Genomic DNA, 15,551 nt, shown 5'->3' on the forward strand with positions numbered 1-15,551 from the left:
AGTGTGGAGGTTGTTTAAAAAATTAAAAATAGAAATATCATACAACCCAGTAACACCACTACTGGGTATATACCCAAAGAAAATGAAAACATGAATTTGTAAAGATATATGCACCCCTATGTTTACTGCAGTATTTACAATAGCCAAGAAATGGAAGCAACCTAAGTGTTGATAAACAGACAACGAAAATGTAGAATACATATTATATTTATATATATGCATGTACATATATGTAATACATATATATATTAAGTATATATATATAATGGATTATTAATCAACCTTAGAAAAGAAAGAGATCTTGCCATTTACAACATGGATGAACCCAGAGGGTATTATGCTAAGTAAGTCAGAGAAAGCCATCTATCACATGATTTCTTTATATGTAGAATCTAAAAAACAAATGAATAAACAAACAAAAAGCAGTAACAGACCCATAAATACAGAGAACAAACTGATGGTTTCCAGAGGGGAGAGGGTTGGGAGGATGGGCAAAATGGGTAAAGGAGAAAGGGAGATTCAGGCTTCCAGTTATGGAATAAATCACAGGAACAAAAGGTATAATGTAAGGTATTACAGTCAATGATATGGGAGCACAGCATAACATATAGAGTTGTCAAATCACTGTATTGTACACCTGGAACTAATAAACATTGTGTGTCAACTACAACTTAAAAATGGCAAAAAAAAAAAAAATTATAATAAAGATACTTCAGACAATCACGTTCTCAAAAACCTGACTTTCCATGCACCCTTTTCTCAGGAAACTGATTAAGAATGTGCTCCACCAGGGTGCCTGGGCGGCTCAGTTTGTTAAGTGTCCAACTTCAGCTCAGGTTGCGATCTCACAGTTCATCAGTTGGAGGCCAGCACTGGGCCTTCTGTGTCAGCGTGGAGCCTGCTTCGGACCCTCTGTCTCCCTCCCTCTCTGCCCCTTCCCCGCCCATGAGCTCTCTGTCCCCAGAATAAACAAACATTAAAAAAAAAAAAAAAAGAAGGTGCTCCACCAAAATGAGAACCTGTTCAAGAAAGAGGAACAAGTGGGGTGCAGGAGACAGAGCCAGCACTGAAGAGGCAGTGGGGTCCAGGATGGTGGTGAAGGGAGACTCCAGAATGGAAGCTTGCAGAGAAGCGGGAGGGCTGTCAGCCCAGAAAGAACCCAGTGCTAAGAAACCAGCTTACGGTCTCTCCTCAGGAAAGCTGTTGAGAAGGAATGAGAAGGAGGGAAATAATCAGTCATAAATACATACAAAGTTAAGCAGGTGAAAAATGAGGCATTGCTAACCTCAGGGGGAAAGAGCATATTAAGAAAGGAGACATGGCTACGGTCCATGACTGGGTTCATCACAGTGATACAGTCACCATAGCGTATAAAGAGGTCAAGCAGGCCTGTGGGAGAGAGATGGGGAGGGGTACAGAGGGAGTTAGATTTGACACTAAACATGAAGGAACACAGAAACACTGCTTGGTTCCACACGTTAATATCTAAGTAGTTAAATTCACAGAATCAAAAAGTGGAATGATGGTTACCAGAGGCTGGGACGAGAGGGAAATGTGCAGTTTCTATTGCCAGGCCTAAAGTTTCAGTTGAGCACGATGAATAAGCCCTAGAGACTTGCTTGTTACAACACTGTGCCTACAGTCACCAATAATGTTTTGCACACTTAAAAATTCAAGAGGGTAGGGCATCTGGGGGGGCTCAGTTGAGAGTCTGCTCTTGATTTTGGCTCAAGTCACGATCTCACGGTTCGTAGTACTGAGCCCCACATTGGCCCCTATGCTGACAGTGCAGAGCCTGCTTGAAATTCTCTGCCCCTCCCCCGCTCTCTCTCAAAAATAACTATTTTCAAAAAAAAATTAAGAGGGTAGATCTCGTGTTAAGTGTTCTTACTACAATAAAGTTAAAATAAATAAAAGATGAAGGTAAGCTCCCAAGGAAACAACTTAAAGGTCTGTAAGCTGTTGCCTCCAGAGAGGGGGGACAGGTTACAGGGGCTGGTTTGAGGAACGGTATTTGTCTAATAAGCCTTTCAGCACCATGACTTCTTAGAAACTCTGTATACATGTAATTTTTATAAAGATAAAAAAGCAACATGTTAGCATACTACAGCAGAAATAGAATTGATGTTTTTCATTTTTTTCAAAGGGCACCACTCTATTCTTCCATATTTTACATCTAAAGAGTGTATTATATTTTCAAAGTACTTTCATGTGTCATGTGAACCTCAAAATCCTAGGGACTAAACTGTCTTATCCTAACCTTATGGACAACAAAACAAAACAAAACAAGCCCCCCCCCCCCTTGCAAAAAAAAAGTGCCTTGAGGATCTGTGATAGAAATAAAGTCAAGTACTCAGTGAGGTATCCTGAACCTGAGCCTGGTTTCTGGACTCCGGGTATCGCACTTTTCCTACCAGTCCAGGATGCGTTTTCTCAGTTCCATGTCTGTCTCATACTCCAATGTGACCGTCCCTTAGTCACTTCTATAGTAGTGACTGGTAAGGACAGCCTCCCCCAACCAGTGAACCTCAGGACATTCTGCCTCCCTCCTTCTTTGAAATTCTCCAACTGTCTCTTCCCCCTCCCCGGACTCTGGTAACTATAATCAACAATAAGCAGACAAAGTCACTGAGCTTTCCAACAACCCAAAGCAATGACCGCGTCTCAACAGCGTGAAGCCTGTGAACTGGCATGCTGCCCAGAAAAGGCAAGTATCAGAAATGGTCCAAGTTAAAGAAAAGATTTTCTGACTAGCCAACTAAATGGTTTAGCTTTGTTAATGACCAATTTTCATTTTACTTAGACCTGTAAATTACAGGTTATATCATTATAACATATTAACATGTTATAATGATATGTTATAATGATATAAACTGCCTAATATATAGTAATTATAACCCTATGTGTATATTATCCTGTCTCCTTCCAAAACAATAATTTGAAGTTTTATTTCACTAAACTTTAGCCCCCCAATGTCTAACAAAAACAATTTCCAGAATCTGATTACATTCTGAATGGACCCAATCATCTGAAGCAGGTATTCTTCATGTTTGGGGGGTGGTTTTCTGGAAAATGTGGAAGACTATCATATTTAAAAGTTGGTAAAAGTTAGTAATTTTGCCAATGTAAAGGGATTAAACATGGAGCTTTAGTTACATATGAAAATAAGAAAAGTCAACATGCATCTGATCTAGTTCTTAGCTGTATGTGGAAACGAGGGGCAACCTAGATGTGTTTCTCTCGCAATGACGACTGTTACTGGCACTGTGCTTTTCTTCCTCACTGGATTGATGTATGAAGCAAACTAGGCATCAGCTTTCAGACCAGAAACATTTTCAAGAAAAATTGCCCAGGATCCTTCTGAGGCTTTAGAAAAAGAGGAAGCAGCAGCCATCACCTGACTGTGATACCATCTCAAACCTGGAAATTCTTCTGGCTTTGGGTATTTTAAAGACTCTTAGTTTTAAGTAAGAATAAACCCTGGCTTAAAAAAAATGGATGAATGGTTAAAGAAGATGTGTTATATATACACCATGGAATATCGCTCCTCCATAAAAAAGAATGATAACGTAAAAAGAATGATAACTTGAGGGCACGATGTTATGTGAAATAAGTTAGACAGAGAAAGACAAACACCATATGATTTCACCTTATGTGGAATCTAAAAAACGTTAACAAGTAAATTTAAAAAAGAAAGACTCCTACACACAGAGAACAAACTGGCAGTTGTCAGAAGGGGTGTGTGCAGGGTACTGGGTGAAACGGGTGAAGGGGATTGAGAGGTACAAACTTCCAGTTATAAAATAAACTAAGTCACAGAAATGAAAAGTACAACATAGGGAATACTGTCAATAATAACATAATAATTTTTTTTAAGTTTTTTAATGTTTATTTTAGAGAGAGAGAGAGCATGAGCAGAGGAGGGGCAGAGAGAGAGGGAGACACAGAATCTGAAGAAGGCTCCAGGCTCCGAGCTGTCCACACAGAGCATGACGTGGGGCTCGAACTCAGGCACCGTGAGATCATGAGCTGAGGTGAAGTCAGACGCTTAACCAACTGAGCCACCAGGCGCCCTCTGTAATAATTTTGTACTGTAACAGAGGGTAACTACACTTATCATGGTGAGCGCTAAGTAATGTATATAACTGTCAGATCACTGTGTCACACATTTCAAACTAATATTATATGTCAACCATACTTCAATTAAACAATTCTGCCTTAAAAAAAAAAAAAGTTTACACTTCATTAAAGAATGTAGTTCCCACCTCCACCCTAATTCCTTTCTCTTTGTTATTCTTCAAAGCACTAGTCATATTTTAATACATATTTTACCCATTTGTTTACTATTTCTCTCTTCCACTGAACCCAAGGTCCAAGAATGCCACAGTGTCTTTCTGCTTTGTTCAAGGGTCTCCCTCTACTGCCTAGAACTGTGTGCTCACACAGCAGGTGCTCAATAAATAGTAACTAAATGAGGGGTGCCTAGGTGGCCCAGTCAGTTAAGCGTCCAACTTCGGCTCAGGTCATGATCTCACAGTCCCTGGGTTTGAGCCCTGTGTCAGGCTCTGTGCTGACAGCTTCGGATTCTGTATCTCCCTCTCTCTCTCTGCCCCTCCCCCACTTATGCTCAGTCTCTCATTCTCTCTCAAAAATAAACATTAAAAAAATGTTAAATAAATAAGTAGTAACTAAATGAATGGATGAGTGAATGAATGAGGAAGGGCTTGAGAGAACCCATGAACTCACTGAAATTACAGTAAAAGGCAATGTGTTTATGTCCACATAAGGTCTACAGCTTTCATCAGACATTCAAAAGGGGCCAGGGTTGAAAAGAGCTTCAGAACCACTAGCCTGGCAAGTTCTCATTCAACCCAGTTTCTAGAATATCTCCAAATCCTTAGAACACACAGATGTATTTCTGCCTTCGTGTGATCGCTCACTTCCCATATGAAATGAAACAAATCTAAAATTACCACTGCTTGCCTCTGCAGTTTTAGAAGCTGTGGCTCAAAACCGGTAGGAAATTTACCCCAAACAGGTAGCCCCCTGCCCTACCCCTCCTCTTCACAACACCCTTCCATGTTGCTCTTCATATGGCTTCTTCAGAAGGAAAAAACAAGTGGGGGGAGGCTTCTTGTTCCTCCCGGCCTCAAAGCTGAAACACGTAATACGGTTTTATCTATTAATGCCCTGCCTGCCTCATTCTAACAAGGTGTTAGAAAAGCATTAATCATATTAATCAACTCTGTTAACTAGGATTAATACTGTGAACACTCCTTAGCATCAAAGTGTTAATACCGTTTTTAAATCCCATGTCCTTAAAAACAAAAAGACACGCTTACCCAAGGATCTACCACCACCACCACAAGCAGCCACTCCCCCTGTTGTCTTTCCCACTGCAGATCAAGCCTTCAAGGATGCCCCCCACTCTTTTCATCTTGTCCCCCACTCCCAACATCAAGTTCTCTCTCTCTCTCTCCACTTCCTCCAAAGCCTTGTAGGACAGAGGTTGGTAGAAAAGAGAAGCCAAAGGAGACAGGTGGTAGAGAGAAGCAAGAAAATAAGAAAAAAGAGGGGGCAAGAAACAGCTCCTGCAATTGGGAGCCACCCACTCCCTGCCAAATGTAATCACACTGATCTAATAAACTGTATGCCAAATGTTAATTAGTTTCATCCTAAAGGGGCACCTGGGTGGCTCAGTCGGTTAAGCCTCCCACTCTTGATCTCAGCTCAGGTCATGATCTCACAGTTTGAGTTCAAGCCCCGCATCAGGCTCTGTGCTGACAGCACGGAGTCTACTTGGGATTCTCTTTCTCCCCTCTCTCTCTCTGCCCCTCCCCTGCACATGAACGCTCTCTCTCTCAAAATAAGAAACTAAACTTAAAAAAAAATAAAGTTTCACCCTAGGTAAATATCATTTATTTAAAGGTCCGTGACCTACTGCCAATTGTTTAAAGTCTGGAAAGGTTATCCGAAGATTCCTTTCACAGTTTTAGCAGCCGTGTCCAAGGACGAAAAGCCAAGCACTCTGGGCAAACACACATCAGGTTACTACTTGATGGGACATGCCATGCACATTCTCACCTCCATGGCCTTGTTCATGCCATCATCCACCTGAAAACCACTGCCAAAATACTTTTTATCTTTTTAGGCCCGGCTCAAATAACAAATTGCCTCCTCTGAGAAGCCATCTCCAGCCCTACCAGCTCGGACCAACCGCTTCCTTTCCTGTCTTTTTTTTTAATTGTCAAGTTGGCTAACATACAGAGTATACAGTGTGCTCTAGGCTTTGGGAGTAGATTCCCTTGACCTATCGCTTACGTACAACACCCAGTGCTCATCCCAACAAATGCCCTCCTCAATGCCCATTCTCCCCTTCCCTCCCCCATCAACCCTCAGTTTGTTCTTTGTGTTTAAGAATCTCTTATGGTTTGCCTCCCTCTCAGTTTGTAACTATTTTTTTTCTTCCCTTCTCCCATGGTCTTCTGTTAAGTTTCTCAAATTCCACATGAGTGAGCACATAGGATACCTGTCTTTCTCTGACTGACTTATTTGACTTGGCATAATACCCTCCAGTTCCATCCACGTTGTTGCAAATGGCAAGATTTCATTCTTTTCCACTGCTGAGTAGTATTCCACTGACTGTATGTGTTATGTATGTATATCACATCTTATTTATCCATTCATCCTGTACTTCTAAAGCACTCTATTCCTACCCCAATTGCCACCAGATCAGAGTGGTTATTCATATACATACTTTGTTGCTAAGTTATGAACTTGAGGACACCTTATTCACTTTTTCTTCTCAGAACTTAGCCCTATGCCTTATCATATAAAAGGAGCTCAATTAACTAACTTAAGTGTCATGATACAATTCACAGCAAAATTAAGTGATAATAAGAGCCCCCCAAAATACGCAGCCCCCCAGAAAAACCAAACGCTACCTCTTTGGAACACGGAACACTGCTGTGATCTTTCTCCATTATCAGCCATCTAAGAACGTTTGGAACAGAGAGATTTTTCCAAGTTGGCCAAGGGTTGACAAATCTGCCATCCTTTCCTTTCTTTGATTTAGTTACATCTTCTTCTAGTCTGTAATCCAATTTGAAACTTTTCCTGGAGAACCTAGAAGAATCACTTCCTACAGAACTCCGTGCTGAATTTTGGCGTTTTCTTACTGCTTCTTTAGGATATTGACTGCTTGTCATCAGAGATTGGTTGCTTTCATTTTCATCCATGTCCTTTTCAGATCTAAAAAACAAAAAGGGGGGAGGGGCGGAGGGAATACTGACTTTAACATAAAGGCATTAAGACTCATTACACAGCATCCACAGTATTTCTTAGCTAATAAAAATTTTCTCAAACTTACAAGAACATTCTGTCTCTGTCAACGCAAACTTTCTTCCTGCAAAATACCACTTCTCAATCCAGAATTACTGCTTGCTAAATAGGAAAAAATGTTTGCTTTATCTTTTCTTGCCAAACCATTTAGATATTCCATATCTGCTGTAACTGAAAGCAGTACTCCACCAGCCAGCATTTAAACACACGAATTTTTCCATTTCAATAGCTTACAGAATTAAAGCACCTTCCTGAATGTGTAACATTTTCATACCTGAATTTTAAAAATACTATTGTTAATAATACATAGTGAGAAGGACTGCCTTAGTTCCTTGAGTATAACTCAGTAATTCCAGTGATTTATATAGAACTCCGCTAGGCCTGGTCATTTTTACTTTGAAAATAATCTTAAAAAAATCTTAAAAAAATAATTTTACTTTGAAAATAATTACTAGTGCCCCTAAAAAAGCACACTGAGTTCAAGCCCCAGGAAAGGAAACAATAACAGTAATGGAGAAACATTTCAGTCATGTATTTAAGTGGTTAACAATACAAATTTGAATTAACTCAGATTGAGAACTGCCAAGACAGTGTAGTATGTATCCTAGCTGTGTGACCTTAGGTAAGTTTCCTACCCTCTCTGTGCTTCGATTTCCTCATTTATAAAATGGAGATAATAATACCACCATCTCTGAGGTTTATGGAGAGGTTTTAAAAAGCTAATACAAGCGAAGCCCTTAGAAACATGCATGTAACATGTATATAACAAATGTAACACATATACATACATGGTAACAGCTCTACAAATGCTAGCTGTTGCAGCTGACCTTATTCCCACTACCACCACCACTGCCCCCAGACTCAAGGAAGCGAAATCCTTGATTTTGATCTATATAGGACTCCAGATACATAGAAGTGATAATATATTAAGAATATGCATTTAGGGGCGCCTGAGTGGCTCAGTCAGTTAAGCATCCAGCTCTTGATTTCTCGGCTGAGCTCATGACCTCACATGAGTTTGAGCCCCGCGTGAGGCTGGGCATTGACGTGCGGAGCCTGCTTGTGATCCTCCCTCTCTCCATCTCTCTCTGCCCCTCCCTCTGCTCACTTGTTCTCTCTCTCAAAATAAACATAAAAAAATTTTTTTTAAAGAATAAGCATTTATTGGGGCACCTGGGTGGCTCAGTCAGTTAAGCTTCCAACTCTTGATTTTGGCTCAGGTTATGATCTCACAGTTCATGAGTTCGAGCCCCATGTTGGGCTCTGCACTGACAGTGTGGAGCCTGTTTGGGATTCCCTCTCCCTCTCTCTCTCTCTCCCTCCCTCCCTCTCTGCTCCTCCCCCACTCACACACTTTCTCTCAAAATAAATAAATAAACTTAAAAAAAAAAAAGAATATGCATATATATGCCATGAATTTCATTTCTTTCCTATTCCACTAAACAAACATTTGCTTTCTGTCTAGTTTAAATGCACTGCATACACATAATACACTTCATAAACCCCTGAGAAAATAAGCACAACAGAAAGCCAAATATTTTTATGGCCACAATGATGTTTACACAGAAATACCATCCAGGAGAGAAAGGGAAAGAACATAAACACTAGGATGAACATGTATGCTGAACTAAAACTTTTTCCCAAACCATCTACAGTAAAATAGTCTCTGGCCTGGACAATAATGGGTGTTAAGAAAAGAAACCAGGGCTGACAAAAGCTGAAGCACACATGGTTGGTTGCTCAGCCGCCCGCTGTCTGCTGCAGAGCCCGACTGCTAGGAGAGCCTAACAAGCTTTAGATCTGGGGCAACCACCCACCTCTCTCTAGTCCTCAATATTCTCGCCTGTAAAATACCTACTTATCTCATGGGGGTTCAAAGGATCAAATGGCATAAGGTACATAAAGGGACTGCCACCCACCAAATGAGAATTCTTTTTTCCCTAATCCTGCTAACTGGCCATATACCTAAATTCCTTAAATTCCATCCGAAAGCAAAGAATCTGGGTGAGTTATCTCAGTTCTTCTCAAAGAAGTGCTCTACCTGGGTCATAATTAAGTTCAGGCCCAGGACTTTACAAAGCACTAGGGCAAATACCGTCCATTTGAACCCCAGTACATTTAACAGACGCAAACACACCAAGTTGGGAGACTTTTATTTCCCCAACAGAGTAGTATGTCTAAGAGATGGCAGAGCTGACCTGATGCCACCTGCCCTTTGTGATGAAAATCAGCTTGTGAGATATGTGCATATTTATATAAACACATTTACACATACGTGTATATATACATGTACATATAAATACATACATAATATTGCTACCAACTATGTAATAAATTTTTGGCCCAATGTTTTATTTTTAATGTTTATTTATTTTTGAGAGACAGCGACAGAGCGTGAGTGGGGGAGGGGCAGAAAGAGAGAGGGAGACACAGAATCTGAAGCAGGCTCCAGGCTCTGAGCTGTCAGCACAGCACAGAGCCCGACACGGGGCTCAAACTCACGAGCTCAGATCATGACCTGAGCCAAAGTCAGAAGCTTAACTGACTTAGGCACCCAAGTGCCCCATTTTGGCTCATTGTTTTAAACAATTAGAGGATAAGGAGAAAGGAGAAATGGGCCCTCTGACTCAAAAACCACAAAAGCAAAGCCAAAACGGGGTTTTGGGACAACATCCAGCCATCCAATGTGGATTTAAGAAGTAAGGGAGGCTTGTGAGAGCCAACAGTAAAGGTGTGAAGGATGGGATTAGATCTGGGGCCTGGCACCCCGAATAGCCAAAGTAATTTTGAAGAAGAAGACCAAAGCAGGAGGCATCACAATCCCAGACTTTAGCCTCTACTACAAAGCTGTCATCATCAACACAGCATGGTATTGGCACAAAAACAGACACATAGACCAATGGAATGGAATAGAAACCCCAGAACTAGACCCACAAACGTATGGCCAACTCATCTTTGACAAAGCAGGAAAGAACATCCAATGGAAAAAAGACAGTCTCTTTAACAAATGGTGCTGGGAGAACTGGACGGCAACATGCAGAAGGTGGAAACTAGACCACTTTCTCACACCATTCACAAAAATGAACTCAAAATGGATAACGGACCTGAATGTGAGGCAGGAAACCATCAAAACCCTAGAGGAGAAAGCAGGAAAAGACCTCTCTGACCTCAGCCGTGGCAATCTCTTACTCGACACATCCCCAAAGGCAAGAGAATTAAAAGCAAAAGTGAACTACTGGGACCTTATGAAGATAAAAAGCTCCTGCACAGCAAAGGAAACAACCAACAAAACTAAAAGGCAACCAACAGAATGGGAAAAGATATTTGCAAATGACATATCGGACAAAGGGCTAGTATCCAAAATCTATAAAGAGCTCACCAAACTCCACACCCAAAAAACAAATAATCCAGTGAAGAAATGGGCAGAAAACATGAATAGACACTTCTCTAAAGAAGACATCCAGATGGCCAACAGGCACATGAAAAGATGCTCAACATCGCTCCTCATCAGGGAAATACAAACCAAAACCACACTCAGATATCACCTCACGCCAGTCAGAGTGGCCAAAATGAACAAATCAGGAGACTACAGATGCTGGAGAGGATGTAGAGAAATGGGAACCCTCTTGCACTGTTGGTGGGAATGCAAACTGGTGTAGCCACTCTGGAAAACAGTGTGGAGGTTCCTCAGAAAATTAAAAATAGACCTACCCTACGACCCAGCAGTAGCACTGCTAGGAATTTACCCAAGGGATACAGGAGTACTGATGCATAGGGGCACTTGTACCCCAATGTTTATAGCAGCACTCTCAACAATAGCCAAATTATGGAAAGAGCCGAAATGTCCATCAACTGATGAATGGATAAAGAAATTGTGGTTTATATACACAATGGAGTACTACGTGGCAATGAGAAAAAACGAAATATGGCCCTTTGTAGCAACATGGATGGAACTGGAGAGTGTGATGCTAAGTGAAATAAGCCATACAGAGAAAGACAGATACCATATGGTTTCCCTCTTATGTGGATCCTGAGAAACTTAACAGAAACCCATGGGGGAGGGGAAGGAAAAAAAAAAAAAAAGAGATTAGAGTGGGAGAGAGCCAAAGCATAAGAGACTCTTCAAAACTGAGAACAAATTGAGGGCTGATGGGGGGTGGGAGGGAGGGGAGGGTGGGGGATGGGTATTGAGGAGGGCACCTTTTGGGATGAGCACTGGGTGTTGTATGGAAACCAATTTGACAATAAATTTCATATATTGGGAAAAAAAAAAAAAAAAAGATCTGGGGCCTGGCCTGAGACGTTAAGGAGGTCTGGCTATACTGTAGGCAATGAAGAAAAACTGAAGGAGGGGCGGCGCCTGGGTGGCTCAGTCAGTTAAGCATCTGACTCTTGATTTCGGCTCAGGTCATGATCTCACGATTTGTGGGAATGAGCCCACGTCAGGCTCTGAGCTAACAGTGTGGAGGCTGCTTGGGATTCTCTCTCTCCCCTCTCTCTCTCCCTCTACCCTGCTTGCTCTCTCAAAATAAATAAACTAAAATTAAAAAAAAAAAAAAAAGAAGGAAAAAAAAATTGAAGGAGCTTAAAAAGGAGATAACCCACAGCAGGATAAAAACAAAAGGCTGTGGCTAAACACTGGAGCCAGGGAGGTAAACTTGTGAGTAGGAATGGGCAGCCCAGAAAATCCAGTAGTAGCAAAGCACGCTGTTACATGTCTGGCACATTTCATTTAAATTAATGCTCCTGGCAAAATTTCAGGGTAGGTAGGATAATCCCCATTTCTAACTCAAACACCAAGAGGTAGAGAGCAGCCCACTCAAAAGATGAGAAGGCAGTGACAGTGAGAAGAGAAAGAACCAAATAAATCCAAGAGGTAAGAGGATGAATCAGAAAGACCTCAGTCTCTGAATGGTCCTGAACTTCAGACCATTTGTAAGGCAGGGTGGGGGATAGGTAAAAAAAAAAAAAAGGGGGGGGGGGGCAGGATCCACAAACGACAGCACCAATAATTGAGTAAAGGAATTAGGGGAAAGCTAGTGTTTGGAGTACATAAGAGAAGGTGGAATTATGACCCAGTGAGCTTGCGAAAGGGTTTGAAACAACAGGAAAGAATCCAAGCAGAAGTGCTCACGGACACCAAATGGAAATGATGACCCTGGGACCCAGGTTGCTTTGGGGGTGATAGAAGCGAAGGTAAGAGAACAGAGAGGTTTTCAGGGACCCGGGAGTAAAATGAAAGTGAAAAATGGGTTCACTGATCTGCTTAAACCTGAACAACAAATTTTCTCAAAGTTGTCTTTTCATGCGTCCCCATTTTCTTTCCTCCCATCCACTCAGGCTCTCACCCCAATCAATTCTGTTAATAGTTTTCTAGCAAAAAGCCATCCTCTCTCAACACGCCCTTCACCCCAACACACACAAAATCCAGTCTTCAGAAATGATATTTTTAATAGCAAATCTGATAAAACGAACAAAACAGAAAAACCCCCAGAAGATTGCCTTGGTTCTCAGAATGAGGGCAAAGGTCGGGAAGATGGTCTATGAAGGTGTTTCTAGCCCTGCCCACACTCTCCCCTACTTCAAACACAAGCCTTAATCTTTCTCAAATGCATCATGTTCCTACCTCGGGCCACCTATTGCTATCACAGGGCCTTTGAGCATGATTTTTAAAATATTGAGTACTGAGATATATCCCCAGGATTATGTACTACCGTGAAAGTGTTCAAGCAACACAAAATGTTGGTGCTATGTTGTCCCATTTCACACTATGCACTGTGAGTGTGAAACGATAAGAAAAAACCAGGACATGGAAACCTGAACCATCACAATCTGGACTTGGTTCATCTGGAGGAAAAGTACTGGCAGTCCATTCAGTGAACATGCAAAGTGACAAGGTCTATCAACAGGTGCTCCAGTGACAAAGTGAGCCTCGGCCAGTGGAGATGTATGGAGCCTGCCTGAGAGCTGGGTCACGTGAGAAGGCACCTCATCAAATCTGTCTTCTGGTCACTATGTAGTGGACGGTGACAATCTCACAACAGTCATCTCTAAACACCAAAGATAAAATGATGGGAAAACTAGGACTGAAGATGAGCAGGTTCTACGAATGGCCCTGCCAGTCACTAGCCCTCAGCTTTGCAAACTCAGACAAACCCCTTAACATATCCAGACTGGAGTTTCCTTAATTAAACATAGCAAATCTCCTCATTATTTCTGGTTATAGATCTCTCTCCAAATTTAACAATGTAAGTAAAAATTCAGCCTTGATCTCTGGCCAACCATAAGTGAAAGGAGATGTGTGAACTCATGAGTTCAAAACTGGGTGAAGTTTACATCATCAGCATTATTTACATTATGCTAATTTTCATCCAATTTTAGGCACCATGAATGAATGGTAAGGTACACTGTTATTTTATGTGCCACTAAGAAAGTAACAATATCAATTATAATGTCACACATCATATGATATAACCTGCTATCAGTGGTGTTCAAATGTGCATAAAATGTCTGTCTTGACATTGATGAAACACACCAGTTTTTATATGGAAATATAAATTCTGGAAGAGGAGCAAAAACATTAACCTTGGTAATTAAATATAATCAGAACCACAATTAATTTGTGCACCCTCCTTTCCTCTGTGAACAGCTAACTTTGTGACCAATAGCTAAATTTGGACTAAAAAGCTAGAATCCAGAAGCAAATTTAAACAAAGCCCTATGACAACTAATATAAAATATAAATGCTCTTCGGGGCGCCTGGGTGGCTCAGTCGGTTGAGCGTCCGACTTCAGCTCAGGTCACGATCTCGCGGTCCGTGAGCTCGAGCCCCGTGTCGGGCTCTGGGCTGATGGCTCAGAGCCTGGAGCCTGTTTCCGATTCTGTGTCTCCCTCTCTCTCTGCCCCTCCCCCATTCATGCTCTGTCTCTCTCTGTCCCATAAATAAATAAACGTTAAAAAAAATTTTTTTAAATATAAATGCTCTTCTTTAAAGAACAATTTGTGGGGAGCCTGGGTGGCTAGTCGGTTGAGCATCCAACTTCGGCTCAAGGTCACGATCTTGCGGTGCATGAGTTCAAGCCCCATGTCAGGCTCTGTGTGGACAGCTCAGAGCCTGGAGCCTACTTCAGATTCTGGGGTCAACCTCTTTCTGTCCCTGCCCCACTCGTACTCTGTTCTTACTCTCTCTCAAAAATAAATATTAAAAAAAAAAAAGAGGCCTCCATGCTTCATAGTAAAGAATGTGTTACAAAAAGGACAACATAAATTCTATCTAGTAATTATCAACTACATTCTCCACATTTCTCTGAAGATTAAGTGCCTACTTAACAGGAGAGGAACTTACCCCAATGTCTCTAACCAAAGAGAGATCTGAACTGTGACATTTGGTGAAGACAAGTGTGCCAAGTACAAATATTTTATTTCAATAACTGCACACATGGGTAAAACGCTTTCAAAAAACAAGAACTCTCTATTTCAAAAGCAAATGTTTTACCTTCTTTCTTTGACATTTAAGATTTGCCAGCTGCGTAGAAGTGAATGCATTATCATTTTAAAAACTGAAGAAAAAAATTACATTAGTACAATGTACGTTTGGGATTTCAACATACTCCTAAATCATGACATTGCAAATCTTTATTCCTAAAGATGACATTTAATAAATACTAATTGAGTGACTATCCATTACATACCAACAAAGATGCTGATATTAAATCTGGAAAACATTCAGAACTGTATTTTCAGATATCTAAAAATAACAGGAAATTCACAATTTTATATCTGTGGTCCTATCTATAGTGAAGAAAAGGGTCCTTTTAGTGCAATGCTAGATAACATAGCTAATGAAACTATTTCAATTCACTGAAATGTCTGCAAAGGGCTTCCATAGATTAAATTAAACTGTTTCCATCCTTCACATGCAATACAGGCTTCCCTTGAGACTGGTATTAACCCCCACATGCCTATCGGAGTCTGGTGGGAGGGTAGATATGTCCAAGAGTGAGAAGTATACTGGCTCATGAAAGGGAGAATGTTCTGTGGGAGGTATGTGCACCACATACATTAACAAAGAAATTACCACATTGTTTGTTTTCTATGACTTTTACTCACTTTGTTGACTTAACAACCAGTTTCACTAAAAAGCTAAGAAAGCAAAGCAAATAACTTAATATACAATACCTGGGAGCACACTAAAACAAGTTATGATGACT

At 41.0% G+C, this 15,551-nt stretch overlaps 1 protein-coding gene across 5 annotated transcripts in view; it reads right to left on the reverse strand.

The window, feature by feature from the left end:
* Positions 1 to 15,551, reverse strand: part of NAPEPLD (N-acyl phosphatidylethanolamine phospholipase D) — a 45,630-nt gene that overhangs the window by 17,447 nt on the left and 12,632 nt on the right. For all 5 annotated transcript variants that reach the window (XM_027071732.2, XM_027071731.2, XM_015069742.3 and 2 more), the window contains one exon: positions 6,945 to 7,251. In XM_027071732.2, the coding sequence (XP_026927533.2) occupies positions 6,945 to 7,251 (307 nt within the window). The remainder of the gene's footprint in view (positions 1 to 6,944; positions 7,252 to 15,551) is intronic.

This window comes from Acinonyx jubatus, chromosome A2, assembly GCF_027475565.1.
Source record: "Acinonyx jubatus isolate Ajub_Pintada_27869175 chromosome A2, VMU_Ajub_asm_v1.0, whole genome shotgun sequence".
Classification (NCBI taxonomy): domain Eukaryota; kingdom Metazoa; phylum Chordata; class Mammalia; order Carnivora; family Felidae; genus Acinonyx; species Acinonyx jubatus.